The sequence below is a fragment of the Microtus pennsylvanicus genome, chromosome 4, assembly GCF_037038515.1.
Source record: "Microtus pennsylvanicus isolate mMicPen1 chromosome 4, mMicPen1.hap1, whole genome shotgun sequence".
NCBI classification, from domain to species: Eukaryota; Metazoa; Chordata; class Mammalia; order Rodentia; family Cricetidae; genus Microtus; species Microtus pennsylvanicus.
Window position 1 is genome coordinate 20,612,729 of NC_134582.1, and position 23,020 is coordinate 20,635,748.

Here is a 23,020-nt window from a genome sequence, read left to right on the forward strand (position 1 = left end):
AAGAGCCCTGCTGGTAGGGCTGGGATCTGTTTACTTGTTCTTTGAACATTCATAGTAAAAGCTCGCTCTGGACAGGGACCTTGGATGTAAAACAGTGTCTAGGGAGAGGTGACACCCGTGGAGAGATGTCGATATGCACTCCTGATTCTACGGTGTGGGTCAGCTCCTCAGGACACACAGAGACAGAAGAGAAAGATCCATTCTCATGCTGAGGAAAGGGTTCAGGAGGTTCCATGGAGCCTGCCCTACAGCCCAAGCTTTGCAGAGGTTGGGTGCCGAGAAACATGTCCCAGACTGTGCAAGGCTGCCTTTACCACGACTATGTGTGGGTGACACCCTATCCAGAGGCAGTCAAGTTCTAGTTTCTACTGTGTCTGTACACGTGTGCCCTGGGTTGTCTCCCCCAACACACACACACACACACACACACACACACACACACGGTGGGGGATGCTCGGGCAGACAGGAAGTGTTCACAGACTAGCATTTGACCTTTTCTGGAGTCTTCTGCAGAGGGCGCTAGAGCTGGAAAGCTGACGGGCTTAGCCGTGGGAGTCCCTGCTCTGACGCACTCAATTGCTGCGTTTGATTGGCTTTTTCTTCAGCAAAGTGCACGTGTCCTTTGGAGAGCAGCTGCGTCTCCTAAGGAAATGGGCTCCTGGAAGCAGAGAGGAGGAGGGGCAAGCAGACTGTAGCACACCTGTCAGGATGAAGCTGCAGGCCTACACCAAGGCTGCAGGGAGCAGGGAAGGCTTTCACAGCCCCGAAAGTGTAAAACATGGTGCGCATCACCTAGGGAAAGCAGTGGCTTCTCTTTGGCCTTACTCATGAGAGAGAGCCTCACACTCACACCCAGCCGTGGATGTGCAGTTCCTGGGTCCACGGTCAGGAAAGTGCTGTCTTGTTTTATCTGCCGTCCCTGTCTCAAAATTCTCAATACGTTTTAAACATTTTTTTTTGTTTTGCACCGAACTCTAAAACATCAGGTCAGTAGCTCTATATTCCAGGCATACCCTCACGCCTGTCTGCTTGTCTGTCACTGACCCTCCAGCGTTCTTCATGCTGGAGGGCCTATCAGTCACAGCGGTGCCAGGATCGGTAGCTGTAGCCATCCATGGCCAGGAACTGAATCTTTACGATGTGCCATCTACTATGTGGCCAGGTGGGTAAGAGGCATTTTCTCCAGTGCCCCCCCCTTTTTCTTTTAACTGTCAGCCATGTGGTTGTTCTTGCCGGGAATAGGAACAAATATATTTTCTATGCACCATTAATTTCTCTTTCAGATATGTCTTTTGAAACCGGTAAAATGTCTTCTCTCTAAGCGGTTTCTTTTCACACCCACATACAGGTACAAGGGATTCAAGGGCAACTGCTCTATGACCTTCATCGATCAGTTCAAAGCACTGCACCAGTGTAACAAGTACTGTAAGATGCTGGGGCTGAAATCCCTCCAAAACAACAGCCAGAAGCCGAAGAAAACAAGCATCGGGAGAGGCAGAGCGCAGACAAACCCGGCATCCGTGAAGACGCCGGAGCCTGGGACGTCCACAGAAAAGAAAGCTTAGCTAGCGTCTCTCATCCCTTAGGAGCCAGTGACCACCTGCCGGCAGCACACAGGCTTGCATGTGGACACCTGCAGACACACGGGACAAGAACCTGCAGCCTGCAGAGCAAGTCCCGGTCCTCCCCAGCCCACTACCACTTGCCGTCTGCCAAACTGACTTTGGAATGGATCTCTGTGCTGGGAGACCCGTCAGTTCTGTTGTCAGCCTCAAAGACAGTCCGCTTTTTGTGTATGCAGCTGGTGTCTCTCCCCATCTCACGTCGTGTGTCTACTTGCGTGTTGCACGCGGTTTGTTGTCAAGAGTGCCATGCTGCCTGGCCACTGTCCACCGTCAAAATCCTTCCCACCTTGTCTTCTCACCTCAGGATTTCTGGACGTTTCTGAAATCATGAATGTCAGATGTCACCTATGCTAGCTAGCTATTGTTGCTGGAGGCGGCTTCCCAAGTGTGAGGGCATCTCCAAGCACAATTCACACAGCCTGGCACAGTGTTCTGTTTCAATAAATTCATATTTAAGCACACAGGGTAAGGTGTACAGGTCATCATAGCCACTTGGCCGTTAGAATCTGTGCTTTTTCCTCATTCCTCCAAGGTTTTGTAATTTAGAAGTTTCCTAACAGGTTTGCTGTAACACTCGACATTTGCATCTGTGTTTCCTCATCTTACAACTGAGGTTCCGTCCCTTTCTAAATGTGGTCTCCCTGGGGTGCTAGTTAGGCAGGGTGTAACCGCTACAGGGATCCTGTACTCCCTTAGTCCTCACGGGTCTCCTCTAGGCCACACCTCCTTCCCCATGGTATTCTGGGAAGGGCAGAAGCTATGGTGGATATGCCTTCAGTCTTCTCAGACAGCTGCCTTTCAGTAGAAGGCTCCTGGCTTCTTTAGCTTTAAAACACTGTTCTCCGCTGGGCCTGGTGGCAGAGACTCATCCTAGCAAGAGGATGGGAAGTTCAAGGTCAGTATGGATAACTTGGTGAGCCCCTGACTCAAAGAGAAAGAGTAATAAGGGCTGGGATTATAGCTCAGTCGGAGAGGGACTAGAACAAGACCTTGGGGTCCATCAAACCAACGTGAAGCAAAACCCTTTTCTCTTATGCATGAGATATTTGATGAAAATTGGAACACAGCTGAGATTTTTTTTTAAAGAAAGGATTTGAAGGTGAAAATATTTGTCTGTTGATATCTTGTATTTTTAAAAGCAGTGTACAATACTAATCTTTCTTCCGAGGTAGCCCCCCTGACTTTCTGATGATAAAATCGTCTTTTTTTTTCTTTTTCTCCTATGAGAGAGATTGTGACCTGACTTGTTCACAGACATTTTAGAGATGTGTATCAAACAGTGACATTTTAGAGATGTGTATCAAACAGTGACATTTTAGAAAGTTCCACAGTAACAAAAAGGCACAGGGCATATTTTGATTGGGCCTATCTATCATCTATCTATCTATCTATCTATCTATCTACCTACCTACCTACCTACCTATCTATCATCTATCTATCTATCATCTATCTATCTACCTACCTATCTATCATCTATCTATCTATCATCTATCTATCTACCTACCTATCTATCATCTATCTATCTATCATCTATCTATCTATCTATCTATCTATCTATCTATCTATCTATCATCTATCAGCTTTTATCTACCATATGTAATGTCTATCACTTATCTAATTGGTTATCTACCATTTATCTAGATTATTATAGATTATTGTGTCTATAATCTATCATTCATCTATAGTAATATACATATATATCCTGTTTATTTTATCCATCAATCATATCTATCATCTCTCATCTATGTGTGTGTATATATGTGGGTGCAACCAGAACCCTCTTGACAGACGATCACTCTTTCTTGGGTAATAACTTGTAATTATGAAAATAATATCAAAATAGGTGTTTAAAACAGCATAGAAAGTCATCAGAGGCCTTCTGTCTGTCTGGCATAAAAATCTTGGTTTGAGGGGAGAGCTAGAGACTTTCTTGGTGGAACGATCCCTGGCTCCTTTCATGGATGCTTAGGTCGTTGTTTTCAAAGTGCCTGTATTATTTATTATAGTGTGATTTTACCAGTTTGCAAATATTTGGCAACCCAGAGACTGAAGGGGCACCACAGTGAGGTTTGTCCCAGCCAAAGCTCTGGGGGATGACCTGGCATGGCTACATGGTCACCCGGTCTTCCATTATGTGCTATTTTCCCTGCACAGCCAAACAACAGAACGGGCATGAAGCCGGCTTTCTTACATGCACCAAGGCATGGCTCCAGGGTCTCACAATACCCAACCCTGTCGCTATGGCTTTAGTTCAGTTTGAAACAAGCCAGTTGCTGTTGATTCTCCCACAATGCAACCTCAGGAGGGCTATAAATACAACAAATGCTCCACTCAGCCAACAAACGAGGGAGGTCCAGAGAGCCCAGAGCAGCTTCTGACACCGGCCAGTGATCACAGACATGACTTAGCACCCTAAAAGACTCAACCATGCAGTTCTGTGATGGGCGGATCTCACGAATAAAGCGTTATGGAAACGGGCCCGTATTTCCGACAGCAGGCTCCTCACTAACGAGAATGGCTGGGAAGGGAAGACTCCTTGCCGGTGGGCACCCTATCCTGGAGAGGCCCAGAGCTGGCCACACAGACGACTGGCTCGTATTGCCTGTTGTCTGTTGGACCTGTGCCTCCCTGGACGTGCTTCGAACGAGCTTCGCCGCAGCAAAGGTTTCAATAGAACCTGATGAAAAAGAATGCGCCAGAGTGGCAATTCTCCTCTAATCACACAGTCGTCTCTTTTCTAAATACGCATTGCATTTTGCGTGCGCGGTGGGCCTGTGTTCAGCTGGATGCAGATGGGAGGAACTCGCCAACAAGCTCGCTCTGGTTTGCTTTCTCTGTGTACTTTCTGCTCCACTGGACCATGTGTGCCGTGGGGAACGGAGCAGAGCTCCGCCTCCGCAGACATACAGTTGCTGCATGGGCTTAATGAGTTCTAAAAAATCGGAGAGGCACCCGGTCCTCATCTGTCACCGTGGCAGATCTGCTTGTTCTGAGAGCGAAGCTGGCAAGCAAGAAGGCTGCCGGTTCCAGCCATAGGATCAGATAACCCCTCCAATGTTGTTCGTAAACGCTAACATGAATCATGCCAATTAATCAAGATTTTTCAACAATTCTGTTTCTCATGAGGGCCAAAAAGATCCCAAAGGGAAAGGGCCACAGAGCGTTTGTTTGTTTGTTTGTTTACTGATAGCTTCATTTTTGAGACAGGGTCTTACTCAGCCCAGGCTGGCCTTGAACTCGCTGCATAGTGGAGAATGACCTTGAACCCCCAATTCCACTGCCTCTTCCTCCTAACATCTGGGATTTACATACAGTGTACCACAGCGACTTTCAAAAAGCACACCCCGAATCTTGTGAAAAGCCAGCTGCCTGGCTTCCTTCTTGAGGCCTAGATGAATTGAGGCAATTCTGTCGAGGGGTGTAGGTTCTGTCAGCCTCTTTCTCTCTGCCCACTTTCTCTCTGTGTTTCTCCATCTCCATGGGATGCTAAGGTGGCGGCTTGCAGTAAGCAGCCTTCAGGACTTTCTTTGGTGCTGGCCTCATTTCTAACGAGTAGCCAGGCATAGTAAACACCCCCCCCCCCCCCACACACACACACACTCGCCACCTGAGGAGGCTTATGTAAGAAGCATCTCTGTTCTGGAAGCTGGGAATCCTACTTCTCCAGGTTGACAGGGCTACAGCGATTTCTTTTACTATTTATTATATAATTTGGGGACAAATATAAAGATGGGACAATCACCTTGGCCAGGACACACCAACCACCCTTAGCTTCGAAGGGGTCCATACAACCTTCAGGCCCGGCTTCTCCTTCTAGGGGGTGGGAGTGGGAGCTCTCTCTGGAGTCCTGGGAACTATCTGATCCATCCTGTCCTGCTGACTGTAAGCTCCGCCTCCTGAACCAACACCTGACTCTAATTGGACAACCGGCCACAGCATAGATAAAATTCGGCTAACACTTGGTTGTTCCCAAAGGTTGCAAAGGAAGGCTCTCCGCAGACCTCTTTGCTTCCAGAAGACCCGTGGCTGACGGCAGCGTGGCCCCAGCGTTCGTGGCTGTTCTCCCTTTGTGTCCAGACTTCGCCTTGGCTTATATAGACACCAGCCGTGTGGGATTAGGGCACACCCCAAGGACCTCATTTTTAACTTGGTAAAAGACTCTTAAATAGCCCAGTGGTGGTGGTGCACCCCTTTATTTAATCCCAGCACTCGGGAGGCAGAGGCAGGTGGGTCTCTGTGAGTTCAAGACCAGCCTTGTTTACAAGACCTCCAAAACAGGACTCCAAAGCTACGGAGAAACCCTGTCTCGAGAAAAAAAAATTCTAAATAATGCCACATTCTGAGGTTCGGGGGACACTTTGCTCAGGCCAGAGGCCCAGCTGGAAGGAAATAAAGTTGGCACCTAAGCCTCTCCCCGCTCCCAGTGTCACCTGGTGGTTAACTAGCCTGGTGCTGGGAGTCTGGCTCCTAGGAGTGTTCCCTGGTTCCCATGGAGCTCATTTGCCCCTTTAGTTCTTAGCATCTTTAAAGAGAGATCATTATTTGGTATATCCTAGGTCCTCTTCTAGAGTCTTGGGGAACTCTCTTCTCAAAGCTGAGGCGGCAGTCCACGACATAGCTGTCCCCAAATCCCAGGGGCCAGGGTGATGACAGCACTGACTTCTCTCAGCCTCAATCCCCTCACAGTGTGACTTCAGCATCCTAGTAGAAAAACAATAACAAGCCGGGCGGTAGTGGCGCACGCCTTTAATCCCAGCACTCGGGAGGCAGAGGCAGGCGGATCTCTGTGAGTTTGAGACCAGCGTGGTCTACAAGAGCTAGTTCCAGGACAGGCTCCAAAACCACAGAGAAACCCTGTCTCAAAAAAACAAAACAAAACAAAAAAACAAAAAGAAAGAAAGAAAGAAAGAAAGAAAGAAAGAAAGAAAGAAAGAAAAACAATAACAAAAGAACTGTTCTCAGACTCTAGCTGCCGGCACAATTGTACCATTCTCCTGCAGCTGATCCAGAGGAAACCAGTGACAAGATGTTTAACAGCTTCCCATCTCCCTCACAGGAGGCGGCAAACTCATCATAAATCTCCTGGTAAACCCAAATACCTTTCTTACCTAACCTCAGGGCTTCTTCCATTGGCTCCAGTAACACTGGTCTCGTTCTCTAGACGCTTCTGCTTTGCGCCTTCCGTTCCCTCTGTCTGGGAGTGTCCTCACAGGTCTCTCCTCACAGGTCACCACTTCTTCGGTCATCCAACCGAAAACCAACTTAAGACCCCGGCTGTTCTGTCCCACGCTGTGCATTAAGTAAAGTGCCTTTATTATCAGGAGACATCATGCAGATTTCTTTAATTTATTTATTTATTATGTATACAACATTCTGCCTCCATGTATGCCCTCACGCCAGAGGAGGGCGCCAGATCTCATTACAGATGGTTGTCAGCCACCATGTGGTAGCTGGGAATCGAACTCAGGACCTCTGGAAGAGCAGCCAGTGCTCTTAACCACCCAGCCATCTCTCCAGCCCCCTTATTTATTTCTCAATTGTCTCTCTCCTCTGAGTTTTCTCGCCTCCTGGTTTATTCCAGACGCACCCTAACACCAGGAGATGTCTCCAATAGAGAACCCTTTGGTGGACATTGACTCTTTGTGTGAAGATGTCTGTCTTACATATGCTGGTGCTCCCTGAGGCAGAGGTACAACCTCCTTTTTTCAGGTCCCTCTGAGAGGATGAAAGCCTCCAGTTTCCCTTCTTTCTGCCCATGAGATCATTAGACTCAGATCTTTCATAAAGCCCTAAGGCACCACACAGAACCAGCTGGGGTCCGGGCTCCATTTTCAACACTGATAGCTGTGTCAAAGTAACCGAATCTTTCTGAATTCCATGGAATGAATGGATAGAACCACAGCTATCCTGCGAATAATATGCGAATGTTAATTCACATATGGAAAGAAGGGACTTAGGATGGCATTCCACAAACCACTGCCATAACTACCAGATTTTAACCGTTTTTCGCTTGGAAAGGACTACAAAGCTACAAATACCTGGATCTTGTTCGTAAAGCAGCAGCAAGCTGCACCAATCATCTTTCTTTCTCTGCGGGACGCTGAAGACCCCCCTCGGTGGCTTGTAACTGTAGATTAGCTACGTTTTCACCAGTGTTGACATTTAAGAAAGGAAGACGTCGTATAATGGGTTTCTGCGGTCATTTTCTCAAGGTTCAGTTTTGAAGTCATTTCATACTGTTTCCTTGGCCCCGTGCTGTAGAATACGCCACATTCGTCCCAGGCCCCCGACCCTATTGGCTCTAGCCAACTGAGGTTGTTGTTATTTTGCCTCCTGCTCCAAACTCACCAGAAGCACCAAGGACGTCCCACCTCCTGAAAACATCTGAGGATTGTGGGCATCACTGACTTTGCTGCTTCGAGCTAAGTGGAACTTTGGTCAGCAACCCTTGCAGTGTCCCGCCCCTCTTCCATTTCCCGTCTTTCTGAAGGAGATGTATTTTGAGCAGAACATCAGGGAAGGCAGTGGACTAGTAGGAAGAAGAAAAGGAGGAACCCTTTGACAATCTCAAAGCCCGTCTTAGGCAGCAAAAATCAAAACATCCTTGGGCAACAATAAGCAAGTTTACCTGGCCGCAGGGAGCATGTCCCAGGAGTGAGGAGAAAGGAGAAGCAGAATTTGGGAAGGTTCAAGATTTGGTCTTGACTGATTGGTTGGAGAACTGGGCTCGGTTCTAGAAAAACTGAACCTAGCCAATGAAAGACCCTCGACGAGGACCTCTTTTCGGGAGGAGACCTCCCCAACGCCAAGGAACAAGCCGAGACTGCATGGATGCAAATCGCAAGAGGTTTATTGAGTAGACACAGGTACCTGTGGGCAGCAAGTCTTTCGGAGGACTTGCGCACCTGCCAACTGGAGGGCGGGCTTTTTTATAGGGAAGAGCAAAAAGCAAGTTTACAGAAGCAAAAGCGTGGTTATCGGTCGACTAGAATGAGGCGGGGGGGGGGGGCATGAATGGTTTTCTCTCTCAGCATGGGTGTCAGCAAGAAGCAAGTTTACAGAAGCAAAAGCGTGGTTATCGGAATGCGGCGGGGGGCATGAATGGTTTCCTCTCTCAGCATGGATGCCTGGCAACAATCATCTTGTTCCTATCTTATAGCTAACCTGCTTTGTTGACATCCTATCTTATTGACATCTTGCCTTGCAGTCTTTCTATCTCTATCTCATAGATCTCCTGCCCTCTCAGGCACATGGGATGTTCTTACGGGAGCAGGCTGGCTGCTGATCCGGAGAATTTTTTTGAAAGCAAACAGGACGTTCCCCCGGGAGCATGCTAGCTACGGGTTTTGAGGAGGGGGTCTGTAGGGTCTTTCAGCCAACCTAGCCCTGGCCCTGGTTGATCTACAGGACCTTTGGAGAGTACAGTGTTCACCTAAGCAGGAGGAAAGCGGAGTAGAAAACCGGGCATGTAGTCTCATGTGGCACCTTTACCATGTGAGACATCTAGGTAAAACAAGGACAACAGGAAACCAGTGAGACACCAGATCTAGGATGGCTAGTCCTGGAGAGCCAGAGTCCATCAAGACACAAAGACTGTGAGTCCCAAGGTCACCCGTGCGAAGATCCTAACTCTTACAGTGGTTTATCAGGAAGTGGATTTGGAGAAACCATCATATCTGGAGAGTAGAGCCCTGAAGCATGGGATTAGCTTCCTCAAAAAAGAAGCCCCAGGGAGGCCCCATCTCTGCTCCAGCAGACAGGTAGACTACTGCTTTGAGAATTCCCTGTCTGTGAACCAGAAAGCGGGCCCTCGCCAGACCCTGAACTTTCTGGTGCCTTGATCTTGGACCAGTTACCAAACCTATGAAAAAATAAATGTCTGTGGTTAGTGAAATTCCCTCAGTCCATGTTATTCTGTTACAGCAGCCAGAATGAACTAGGAAACCTGAAGACGTGGGAAAAAAAAATATGGCCTTGCTTGCCCTACTTCCTGTTTGCTTTCTCTGCCTCATGCTGCTGGTCGGAGGTGCTCGCTCTCTGGACTTTTGTTATGGGAGAACAGTTAAAGCTCCATTTTATCTAGATCACTTGTATCTCAGCACACTTTAGTGTAAAGTACTCTGGTTTGTAAGTTAAGTTCCCCTAACAGGGCAAAGCAAAGGGGCTTCCAATACCACCCTTCCTGTCCCGAGCTCAGTCCTGGCTCACATGGAAACGGCAAGTGTGCCTCACCTGACCCCACCATAGCTCTTGTTGCTGGTCCAGGGCGTGGAGGTTTCTAGAAGCTCCCCAGATGATGCCAATTTGGAGCATCTAAGGGCACACTCACTGTACTTTATTTCAAGGCAGAATAAACTGGCTGACTGAACCCTCCATTTAACACTAATGAGAGCATTAGGGGAAACACTGAGGTTCCCAGCCTGGGTCTGCATCCGGGGCCTGGGGAGGGGTGGGAACATCCGCTGCTAGCTCTTAGCCTCTCTTCTGACCTCATGGGGCAGCTGGACCAGATGATTTTCACCTCCAGAAGCTCTCAGGTGCCGCTGGTGCAGCTAGGAGAAAGCCTAACTCTTGCCCACGTGTTGTCTCTCCCCTGTCCCCTGCCTCTTCTTCTGTGCCCACTCCCTGCCTGGCCCAAATCTGGGCCCTCAGGGTAGTTTGGTTTGATTTAGTGCTCTCACTGTTGGAAGCGGGACACCAAATGTTCTAGTTTGCCCAGTGACCCCTTACAAAACCCTCACCCAAGTTCATTGCCTTGCACATAGCCGTTGCTTGAGAAACATTGCTCTAAAAACAGATCCCTTGAGGCCATCAGAGAAAAAGGTTTTCTTCTCGTGAACAAAAATTGACAGCACCCCATCAATACCTTTGGGCAGTGGTTTAGAATTACGTCTTTGGGGACGCCAAACTGCCCTTCCTGCACCTGAGGACACCGGGCTCATCATCCGCTCGAGCTGGAAAAAGGGCCCAGTCTGAGATGCACCAAGCTCTCGCAGAGACATTGGAGACACTAGAAAAATCTCAGCCACTAGAAATATCAAGCTAGGAATACAGTAGCTGGCACATCCAAGTGAGCGGAAAATAATCCACTTTTGTATCCAAACCAGTGTGAAGTCAAGCAGAAAAGCAGGGCAAGATGGGCTGTGGCAGACACAGGCCATCCTAAGAACAGGGAAGGCATTTAATTAGCTCTTGCCTGGCCCAAATGTGCCAGAAAAATGAAAAGCGAGAACCTTGTTGTGCAGGTAGAACAGGGTTAGTTCTTGTCTGCCGTATTTAATGGGTCAACAGGCACTCCATGGAACAATCCCCCCCATTCTTTTTCCTCTCTCTCCCAGGCCTTTGAAAATGCACTTTATCAAAATTAGGCCGGATTCTGCTGCCAAGGGACGCTCAAATGTAATCTCTTTGCTGGCAAACCTGAAATCTCATCCCAACACAGCAGCTAGGATGTGCAGGGACCCATTCTACCACTAGGGGGCAGTGTCCTAAGAGAAGTGCCACCCCAGGCTCAAGTTTGCAAGTAGACCCCCTTGGCCCAGATCAGAACTCTGACTTTTTCTGGTTTAAAACAAAATAGGAAGAAAAAGTAGCAACTGGATTAGATACTGAAGGCATTTTTACCCAGCTCCTTTGAGAAATCAAAGTTCTTTCTGTTGCCATGCTGAGAACCAAACTTGGGGCGTCAACTATGCTAAGCAAGTGCCCTACCACGAGCCACACAGCTTGACCACGAGCCACACAGCTTGACCACGAGCCACACAGCTTGAGAACTCAGGTCTCCACAAGTGCCACCATGAAGCAGGCAAGCACAGGGAATAGTTCTGCAACCTGGGATCCCACTCGGTTTGGGCTACGTGCGCACACTTTTTTCTAACAGTGCACTTGGTCCCTTGAGACTCTAACCCGGGCATGCTACACACGCACTCACACACCACCTAAACATGAACCCTATTAACCTGCTAGCAACTTAATAAACTGCTCGCTCATTACCCCTCCCTGAAAAACTTAGATTCTATCCAATAGTACTTTCCTTGTGTCTGAGTAAAAGACCAGAAAGGCTGATCCAGTCTGAACTGGTTTGGGGTACATACATAGTAAGGTAAAAACATTTCCTTAAGAAGGACTCTCGGATAGAATCCCCTATTTACCATCTTACACCTGCACAATCAGGTGTGCATATGATTGAAATCTGATGCATTGTGGGAAAGGAACCTGTAAAAAAAATTATTATACACTCTAATCTGTCAGTCTAAATGGAGAACCACTCAAACTGCGTTCCTGAATAATCAATTTCTTCTTCCATCAGACTTTACGGTAGGAGACCACAGGTAGTAACTGTGAGCACTAAGTTTCTTCCCTCGTGTGACCTGCTACTCTCTTTCAATATAATCTGATTTTTTTCTATTGCCTTGTTCAAATAAAGTTTGCTTGCTACTTTTGAAACTCTAGGTCCAGACTCCCCTCTCCTGGTAACACATACACACACACACACACACACACACACATGCACACTAACACACACACGCATGCACACACACACACACAGAGAGCACACACACACATCCCAGAGTTATACACTTCAGCGGTCCTTGGGGAATCTTGGAGAATGCTTTGGAAACTTGAATTTAGCCTCTGTCGCAGAGGAAACCCTGGGACTTTCCTTGCTACAGTCACTGAATGGCAGCTGGAGCAAAAGAGGGGCGGGAACACCCCACTCCTGTCCTAACTGCCCTCCATGTGTCTCATGTAACCAGGATGGTCTTGAACTCCTTATGAAGTCAAAGATGCCCTTGACTTTGAGATGCCCCCACTCTACACCCAAGCGCTGGGATTACAGGCACATACATGGTGCTGGGAGCTGATCCAAGCTTTGGGCGCGATGATCAAGCACTCCAGCAAGAGCTACCCCAGCTCGAAGTCTTGCACAGCGATGCTGGAGACTGGTCTAGGCTCTGTGCACTCTGGGCAAGAACTCTCGCTAAATCCCAGCTCTTGTTCTTGCCTCTCTCTCTAGCCATAGATGCTGTCCTCTTCTTAAGCCCAACGGTGTCACACTCACTTCCAAGATCTTACTGCTCTGTCTGTCTCCTCACCAGAGAGACCACACGAAGACTCTGGGAGATCATCTCACCTTCAAATTATCAGTGTCCGGCGATGCAAACGCTGCCTGGCAGTGAGGAGGATCACGTGGTTGAATGACAGTAGACTAAACCAGTGAGGTCTTCAATTCTGGGTTTGCTTGCTCATCTATACCCTGGCGCAGTATCCCAAGGACACAATAAATTCATGCCACATCGATCTTTCTTCAGAGAAATGTTTCTTTCTCTCTTAAATAGAGTCACAAGCGGTCAGCTACATTTCTGTGAGCTTGTGTGTGTTTGGCCCCTTTCCTTTTCAAGCATGAAGCATAGAAGGTAGTTGGAGCCCTATGAGAAGAGAGGTGATGCCCCCACCTGTCTACTGATGGTGTCTATTGTGGGCTTGCCTTAGTAGCTGTCTATAGGATGGATTATCTGAAAAGGGCCAGTGAAGAGTTCAACTGGGGACTTGGTAATTGGCTTTTTGATAACTGGGAAGAGGCAGCCATGAAGGAAAGAACCCAGTGAATCAGTCCTACAAGTGCACCGTCAACCCAGGCAGCTTACATTCTTCCCACCTCCTCTGGGAAATTAAAATCCATCACAAATCACTAAAATACAGACAGCATCGTCCTCCGAGCCCTCAGCAGAGTCCCAGCTGGTCATTAAGCTGGCCAATCACAAAGTAAAAGCCACAGTTTAGAAGATGTGATGTGGGAGCCCCAAACAATGGCCTGATGGCTTCTGAATGTTTAAAAGGAACAAGAAGGAAGCTTTCCCAGCACTAGCAAAGAAAGATCATAACATCAAAGATCTCTTTCTCTGGGGAGAAATGAAGGGCATAATTCCAGCTCTTGGCTCCTTGTCTACGCCTCCCACTTGGCACCTACCACAGTGAGGAACTGATGTGTTTAGGCATCTGACCAATTACTAGATGGGGGAAGTTTGGGGAAAGGACTTGATCTTATTCTTTGTATCTCCAGAGTCCAGTACAATACCTGATACACAGTAACTACAGAAGCCATGTTGCTCCCCAAGTGAGTGAGGAAGCTAGGGCTCAGGGATGTTATTCTAGCAAATTCTAGAATCCCTGGACTTCAATTTCCTTGTCAGAATGAAGAGTGAGCTGGTTTCTAATTCTAGCCTTCCGTTATCCTCCTCTAGGAAGTTACGACTGTAACATTTTACAGACTTTAGAAGGGTTCAGAAGAGTGTGTGCATGAGCCATTGGTACATGGTGACTCCCCCGGAGCTGGATGAAGGGAAGAGAGGTCCTGAGTGGTGATTGTCATGTTCAAGGAACACACAGTACTGAGATGGATGGACTCAGGACTCACGAGTGTGATCCACAAAGTCAAGACTCGAGACTCAAGTGACCTGTTTCCTGAGAAGAAAACAAATTAGTGTGACCGCCCGCCTTCTCAGATGCCTCTCCGGGCTGATCATGATTTTAAGTAACACATCTAAGTGGCCCCTTTCTTCTTGCAAACATCACTAGGAGTCACTCAGTATGCATCCCCAGGAACGGTTACCTAGAAACTGCTGGCCATATCTTCCTTGGGGCAGGGAGATGAAAGCAGATGTGGGCAGAATGCTATCGTCAGAGACGTGTAGCAGCAGGGCTGGGCAAACAGAATCTTTAAAGTGGGAGATATGAGAGCTGGGGAGATGTCTCAGTCAGTAGGGGGCTTGCTGCACCAGCGTGAGGACTTGAGTTTGATTCCCCAGAACCTCCACGAAAAAGCTGGGCACAGTAGTGCGTGCCTATAATCCCAGTACCGGGGAGACTGGAGCTTGCTGGCCATTCATAGGTGAATTCCAGGTTCAGTGAGAGAACCTGTCTCCCCAAAACAAGAAGGAGGGTTGGAGAGGTGGCTCAGAGATTAAGAGCATTGACTACTCTTCCAGAGGCCCTGAGTTCGATTTTCAGCAATCACATGGTGGCTCGCAATCATGTTATAATGAGATCGGACACTGTCTTCTGACATATAGGCGAACATGCGGGCTGTATATATAATAAATCTTAAAAAATAGAATATAATAAAAACAGTGTGGAAAGTGGTCAAGAAAGATATGCATAGTAGAAGAGAATACAGAAAGCCCTTCTTTATGTTCCTGGGTTAATTCCATCTAATTAAAGCCTCAGCACGATGGAACAGTATGGACACTGCCCTCAAAACTGGGAACCGTTTTCAGCCAGAAGACTCTGAGTCTTCAGTGCTATGTACCTCGGTTGAGGAGATCACTAAGATGGTTGTTCCATGTGTGGGCAGTTTCTGACCCCCTTACCTGCCACATAGAGGTTCCTTTTCTTTAGTTTTCTCAATTAGAGTGTTCTACATGGTTTGGCTTTCTCTGCACCATGAGCCTTCATGGGGACTGTCGCACACCCATCCCTTGCACAGGGTGTCCTTCACTGTATGCGATCCCTCTTGGCAGTTGACCATTCAAGGAGAGAAGCGATGGATGGGGAAAACACACAAGGCAGATAGAAATACACCTTGCTTTTTTGTTTGTTTGTTTGTTTTCTCATTTTACAAATGACCTTTAAGTGTCTGGAGTGCTTGCTAGGAATGTACTTCTGTGGTGCTTCCTAGCAGGGAACTTAGAATCCATTGGCAAAGTTTTCTCACTGGGCTCCTTAGTAAGTGTAGTTGGGGCCAAGAGACCTGTGCTCCAGTAGAATGCCACCCAATGAGTGCTTATCCCTAGAAAGAATGTCAGGCACTTGCCAGTTCAAAGTATCCCCAGGGCTGAGTACAGCCAAGCCACTCTCTACTCATCTGATAAGTGATGGCTGACGGATGAGGGGATTTGTTTCTGATGGTTGATCTAGTCCATTTAGTTGATTTGACTAATCGTACACTAGTCCACTCAGGCAAGTCACAGGAGGAACGTTAGCCCACGACAGAACTTTCGGTTTTTACTGACGAAGCCTCTCTGAGAATGCAATCCAAGCTAGACCACCCAGCTGCACTGCTCTCCCTGAAACAGAAAGGCTTAAAGTGTTCAGGTTTGCTCTGGCAGCTCCCACACAGTTTATATGTGGGTTTCTGATGCTAACTAGAGGAACATAAGAAGGATCTAGCATGCAGATCCAGTCATCAGCCTGATAATTGGTTAAAATCGTAAAAATCAAACATGGAATGCCTGAAGGAAGTGAAGCAACAGACAGGTTTTGGTTTTTGTTTTTTCATGATGGAAAGAAGAGGCTCCCATGCCTTAATGTATTGCCCATCAGCCCGTGGTTTGTATAACCTCATGTGTTGGTTAGTTTTTTTTTTTTCTTAACCTGACACAAGCTAGATTCGTCTGAGAAAGGAGAATTCCAACTGAAAAATACCCTCCCATCAGATTGGCCTGTTGGCAGGCCTGTGGGTCATTTTCTTAATTGAAGATTGATATGGAGGGCCCAGCCCACTGGCAGTGGGAGCTGGGGGAAGGCTGACATCCTGGGTGGTCCTGGAGTGTGTAAGGAAGCAGGCTGAGCAAGGCAGGAGGGAGAAGTCAGTAAGCAGCACCCTTCCATGGACTCTGTCCCAGTTCCCACCTCCAGGTTCCTGCCCTGCTTGAGTTCCTGCTATGGTTTCCCTCAATGACGGACTGTGATCAGCACGTATAAGCCAACTAAATCCTTTCCTCCCTAACTAGCTCTTAGTCCTGGTGTTTATCACAGCAATAGTAATCTAACTAAGACACCTAGTTTTAGTTTTTTGCATCTAACATTTTCCTAACATCAGCTCAATGGGATGACAACTAAGTAGACTTGTGTTGGATGCTCTGAGACTCTAATCTTTTTAATGACTTGGGGAAGATAAGGAAATTCACCATAATTATGATTTCATTGTGCGTGTGTGTGTGTACATATATTTTCACCCATGGTTCCTGGCTCATAATTCCAATCTGCTTTGTCTGATAGTAATTCCTCCTCATTCCAGAGGGTTCTTCCCTAAGACTACAAAGAAAGAAACATCTTTAAGCAAAAAGCATTGTTGTTATCCCACCCAATCACTGCACTTATGTAAACAATCCCATCACCTTCCCATAGGAAGCACAGCTTAGGATAAGCATTGGAGAAACCAGGACTGACGACAATTACACGGGCCTCTTTCCTTCAACGGGAGGAAATGAATGAAGCCTGGTCACCTGGAACACCACAGTGAAAGGGGTCCGACAACCTCGTGATCCTTGGCTATTCCATCAGGAGGCAGCCTCCACCTGGATCCCTCCAGTATCCTGCTGTCCCTAACCCTACGCTCGGTGTATAGAACCCATCCCTTTGAAAGAGATCCCATGTACTTTGTATCCCCCACTAATAGAATCCATCCTTATGCTTCTCACTGACCCTTCCCCTAGACCCTATCCCCGAGTTCTGATCATCAGCCAATAGAGCTCATTCTTATTGCAGGGGTCGCAGGTGCTTTGCTGACTTGCAGGGAGTTTCTATGTAGCTATGTCGAAAGCTCTGTTGTGTTAATTGCCATGTGGCAACCTTTTCTCAATCTTTTACTGTGCTTAAATGTGTAAGAAGAATAACCACGAGGTCAGACTCTGGACGTTTTGACCCAGTGCCTGTGAAGATGGTGCTGACCCGAGTTTCAGTTTTCACCTCCAGCAGACATTGTCTTCCCATGAGCCACGAGGCTCACTGGATCCCAGACACACTTCCATGTCTACTGAGTCAAGCCTATGCAAAGGAATAGCCTTAAAATCCACGAAGAACGGTTTTGGAGAGCTTCTGGGTAGCCGGATGTACATAGTTCCTGGAGCGCATCTCCGCTCTGCCTTTTCGCTACCCTTTGGAATAAGCCGGCCCACGTGGTTTCCTGAGCTTTTAGAGTCACTAGGGCATGTTCATTGGACCCAAGGGCATAGTTGTAGAAGTGCCAGTTTATAGCTGGTGGGTCAGAAGCCCAGGGAAAACGACTTGTGATATTCAAGGGGCACCTGAAAGCAGTGTGGTGGGGAGAGGGAGGGCTTGGAGACTGTGCCCTTCACCTGCTGGGTCTGAGGCTTTCTCTGGGGAGACAGTGTCAACAATGAGGAGAACCAGAAAATACCGAGCTGGTGTTCACAGCAAAACGAATAACGTGCGTGGTGCTGGGGAGAAATTGGGTTTCAGAAGTGACCGGTGTTGGGAGGGTACCGTAGGAAAGGTTGGGTTTAACTGGCCTTTTCCTTTGTACCACGGTCAGAATCATCTCTTACACATGGGCATAGGTGGGGTGGGCTTCAGGCAGATGTAGTTATGAGCGTGAGAGTACCAGATTTTATTCGGAAATTACACACGGTGTACAGTGCTAGTATAAGACAAAGCTTCTTGCTCAGAGAGAGCAGGGGCCGAGACACTTGGGGAGGAGACGCACTGCCTAGCAATAGCTATTTAGTGTGATAATGGCGTTTGATAGTTTGGACACAAACACCATTGTCACACTCCACAGCTCTGCTAAGGGAACTCTGTCGCTCAAAGGTATTAACTCCACCTTCACATCCGGTCATTGTCACCGTCAGAGACTCCTCCACCGCGGCTTCAGTCTGTAATAGGAAAGAGCATAGGAAAGAGATACTTTACACAAACCACATTATATAAGAAAGGGCTCCGTTGGATTAATAGATTCCACTGGCTCTCCGCTCACCATGGTTTCCAATTCATCATTAGCAAATGTGATCAGTTCTTCAGCTCAAGAAAATTATGATGACTTTTTTCTTTTCTTTTTCCTTTCCTTTCCTTTTTCTTTTCTTGAGACAATGGTCTTACTACATGGCCCTGCTTGGTCTTGAACTCAACATGTAGACCTGACTGACCTCAAACCCACAGAGATCTCTTACTTCTGCCTTCTGAGTGTGGCATTAAAGGCATACATCACCACTCTGATCTTGTGGGTTTTGTTTATGAGGCTGTGGCACTAGACTATGGGGTCTTGTGGACACAGAGATGCCCTGCATTGCTCAAACTTTAAATTATACTCAGCACAGTCATTCTCTAGTAGAAGAGCAGGTAGAAGATGAGGAATCTAGGGAAGACAGAAGAAGACAATACTCTAGCTGATACTTGTCTTCTAGAAGAAAGGTTGCCCTGTGTATAAATCCCTTCTGGATTTATGTATGTTTCCAGTTAAATACAGCTTCCGACTCACACTCCCAGTGGAGGGTGAGAGGAAGTAGAAGAGCTTTCCCTAATCCTTTGTGTTCCCCAAGTGCTGGGAAAGGAGAAGACTGGGGGGCAGTTTCCCACCTCCAGAACAGTCCAGTCACCGTTTGACTAGGGATCTGCTTTAGCTATCAACCCGGCTGTATCTAACTGGTGAAAATGAATCCTCCCGCTTTCTCTGGTCCCTCATTCCCATGCAGAGCATGAAATCATCCTTGAAGCCAGATCCTGCAGGGACAGCACTCTATGACCTCCCACCCCCTCCTATGAAGCAGGTTTTTTGGCTCCCGCTCCTTTCCCTTTCTTTTCTATTGCCTGATTGTCTTATTTTCCGCTTCAGAGCTGGTTTTCTTTTGTTCCTTTGTGACCCCGGCAGGTGACAGGAAAAGTGTGCCATTCAGTCCTAAGACAAGTGTTCCTCAGGGGCAGCTTTGTATGATGCAAAGAGAAGCAATGAAGCCAGGAAGGTCCTGTTGACCAGCCCTGCCCTAAACCCTTTGTACTAACGGTGATGGGGACACACGTGGTGGGTGACCGGTCCTTTCCCCGCTGCTCCTTCCAACCAGAGATAGGCTATACTGATTTCTCTTTGCCTGAAGGACCTAGAACAGAAATCCCCACCTCTTGCTCACCCCCTGTGGATGCCCTGACCATCTCAGTGAGGCTCTAGAACCCGCTTCTGCACATTTGATTAGAGCTACCGGTAGAGGAGAGGCAATCACTAGTGACACAGGTCCTGCAGGGAAACGCTAGGAAAGCTCCTTACTTAAGCCAGTCTGACCTAGTCCATTCCTCTGGGCTTTGCTGCGGGGTCTGAGGACCTGTCTGTGCTAATCTGCAAAGACAGAAGCAGAAGGTCATAAAAGAAGAAGGGGAAACCTATGCACCAAACATAAACCTCCCCAACCCCTCCCTCTGGGGGCCGGTCATGGACCAAGCACACATCTCAACAAAAAGGTAAAATAACTAACTAAACGCTATTTAAAATAAAGAACCCCATGCCATTTAAATGCCCAACTACAGGAAAATGGCCATCCGCTCACCACAGAACATTGTCTTCTCATCCCAATCATTGAATCGTAGAAACATGGTTGTTGACTCGGAAACAAATTAAGATTTGGTTTCGAACAAAGAAGTGATTTTGAAAACAATGCATACAAGTTGGACTCTTTCTGTGAAAATCATACAGCATTCCTGCCATAACAGCTCTCTACCAGGTAGGAAAGGAGCTACTGGATTATTTTCCCCTTTATTTGTATATCTGAATTTCCACAACTTTTACAATGCTTTGAAATGAGAAAAAGAATAAGAATTCAAAAAATTCAAAGTCCTTTTTCCTCTTCGGGATAACCTAATGAATTCCCATTTTGCAAAGACGTTTCTTAAATTTGGAGGCTGGGGTCTACCTAACTCAAGCACACTTGCTTGTCATGGTGAAATGTAGTTTTGCAAATTATTACTGAAATATCTTTTTATAGACTATAATGATTTTATGATATTACATCAAGAAATAAGTATTCTTTATTTATTAGGGTCCGTGAACAATTTTTAGACATTGCTGAAACGTTCATTTTTTTTTTCCTCTATGCTTTCTTGACCCAGTGATTATATCTTGTCAGTCCCTCTGCAGGCGGTTTGAAAAGGCCAGCAGAATATTTTCCTGTTCATCCAAATGTCATTTACTAATGAACGTATCACTAAAAAGAAAGCCAAAGTGGTTAATTCTAGGGTCAGCTTTTAGGCCCATAGTTGGGTCTTGTTCCTCAGATTTAAAAGGGCTCATGTTCTAAAGCTTCAGATTGAACACTTGGAACTTAACTAGTACTAGTTAATACCCAACAGGAACTTCACTAGTACTAGTTAATACCCAACAGGAAGTGGGCTGCTTGGGAAGTAGCAATGCCTGTTATTTTCTATGATTCCCCCCCCCCACAAAAAAAAACCCCGAAGCTGAAGACAAAGGTGCTGGATGCTAATCAGGGTGACATGTCCAAATGCCAACAGATTTTCCCACAGCTCAGAAAGGCCTTGTGAGATCATGCCTCTCCCTGGTCCCCAGAACCTCCCACCATCTAGCAACCTGAGGGTCTTATATCCCGAGACCTTCCTAAAGGAAGCTGAGTGAGGGGGTATTCCTAAGTGTCTGACTATTAAAACTAAATTTCTATGCCATGTCCTCGCTTTCCCCAAGAGGATGGAATTCTAGACGTTTCTAGGGGTTGTGGCTTGTGAATCTAAGGAATCCCTGTGCATGAAAAACAAGTTAGACTTGGTTTGCTCCTTGTTTGTTGGGCAGCCCTTTTCCTAAGTAGGAATGGAAGTTCTTTAAGGAGGAGGCCTGAAGGAGCCTAACCGGCACCTAATATATCAGTATGCGCCACAGCTCCCAGGAAGACATCTTGGAGCTACAGGTACTAGGAGATCAGGAAACAGTGATTTCTCAACTTGTTCAAAGGGGCGAAGAACATCCTGCAGAGCCTCATAGACCAAAGAAGGGACGGCTCTGGGGCCTCTGTAGAGTCACTTTGCTGTAAAAAACAACTCAGTACCGCAAAAGGATTGCTTAAAAAGCAAAAAAGGAGAGATACTTTTGTACTGCAAATCCATATTTACCGTCAGGTGAAATAGACGTGTTAAATGCACCCATTTGACTGTTTTAGGCCATTACAGTCTAGACAAAGAAAAAGACAGTCGGTTCCTACTTCCTGAGTCTTGTCATCTTTGAAAGCACGCGGGGCTTTTAAAATAGAATGTTCTTGTCAACAGAGAACAAAACAGCTTTTCTTTTCAAGGAAACCCATCTAGAAGGAAAAATCCGGAAAGTTCCTTATTCATACCATCAAAATCAGCATTTAATCAAACGAGAGGTGAAGAGAGAATCCGTTGGGCAATTCTCAGCATTTGGGGTCTTGGTGGGCTTTCAGTCAAGAGTCAAGGCTTGGGGTTCCTAGAGACCAGTTTCATCTCTGTGCAGGTGGCCAGCTATTTCTAGTATCTTTAAGGGGACAGTACAAATTGGTCACTCACATGCAAGAGGAGAAATTGCGATGCAGGAATCTTAGACAAAAAAGAACAAAGCATGGTGAATATTGCCTGTGTGCCCGCTCTGAAGCACAAGCAAAGAAAAGAATTCTGGGTCAAGCAAACCCCACTTTAATTATAGTGGTAGAATCTTCACCCAAGCCCTTGGTGTTGTTGATAACCAGGCCATTTTAAAACGGGAAATGGCTTTCTATAGCCACTCCAAGAGTAGAAATATAAGCCTGCCTTTGGTTCCTTCATGTTTCTCTAGCCTCCCCTCCCCTTCTCTAAGGAGTATAAAGAAGCTTCCAGAAAGGGTCTTGCTCAGTCTTTCTTGTAGACCAGGGTGGTCTTGAACTCACAGAGATCCTCCTGCCTCTGCCTCCCAAGTGCTGGGATTAAAGGCGTGCGCCACCACCGCCCGGTGTTGCTTAGTCTTTCTAAAGAGAGTGAGTGATCATGACAGACATATTCAAATATTGCATGTCTTATATCTGATATTGGTCAGGAGTTTTGTGGAGCCTTTTAAACACCTGAGCCCCTCACCCTCACCTCACTCAGCGTCCCTGAAGAACAGCCTCATTTCCACAGTGGGCTGCCAGGCCCTGAAAGAAGGTACTTACCCCAGTCAGCTTTTGCCTTCTTTCAGCCCGGGGCCCTTTGTCCAGCTGGCAGGATGGTGTTTCTATTTCTGCTGGGGGTCCAAGGGCAGCTGAAGGTGAGAGGCCTGAGCGAGTAAGTGGGGCTTTTAGGCCTCTGCGTTCTCCCTTTATGGGATCCAGGGCTTAAAAGTAAACAGTTTTTTTCTCTTTCTGATAAGTCACATTAAATTATCGATTGTTGGGGGATGGAGGGCGTGACCTTAGTCCACTAAGTCAGAGTCACCTTTGGTCAAACACTAAGCAAAACTGAAGGTCCAGTTTCCCTCTGCCCACTCGCTACATGGTGTGCACCATCTGTGGGTGGACACGGAGGCCAAGGGCAGGCGGCTGAACCTAGCACACATTTTCCTCTCGGGACTCTGAGCCAAACCCACTCCACTACTGTCCTCACACTGGGGAAAGTGACACCCAGTGTCACCACCTCAGGCTTCCAGAACTAGAGAAGTCACCTGGTCATATGAACCTGTGACATACACCTCC

At 47.1% G+C, this 23,020-nt stretch overlaps 1 protein-coding gene and 1 long non-coding RNA gene across 5 annotated transcripts in view; one reads left to right on the plus strand and one right to left on the minus strand.

Annotated features, from left to right (window-relative positions):
• Nucleotides 1–3,069, plus strand: part of Alpk2 (alpha kinase 2) — a 111,833-nt gene extending 108,764 nt beyond the window's left edge. For all 4 annotated transcript variants that reach the window (XM_075968462.1, XM_075968463.1, XM_075968464.1 and 1 more), the window contains one exon: nt 1,349–3,069. In XM_075968462.1, the coding sequence (XP_075824577.1) occupies nt 1,349–1,565 (217 nt within the window). In that variant the 3' untranslated portion in view covers nt 1,566–3,069. The remainder of the gene's footprint in view (nt 1–1,348) is intronic.
• A 14,880-nt stretch (nt 3,070–17,949) lies between these two features.
• On the minus strand, nt 17,950–22,642 carry LOC142848621 (uncharacterized). Its single transcript, XR_012910435.1, has 2 exons — nt 22,502–22,642; nt 17,950–18,241 (listed from the first exon to the last, which is right to left on the minus strand). It is a non-coding gene; the product is annotated as an uncharacterized LOC142848621 (long non-coding RNA).
• Nucleotides 22,643–23,020: the final 378 nt, after the last annotated feature.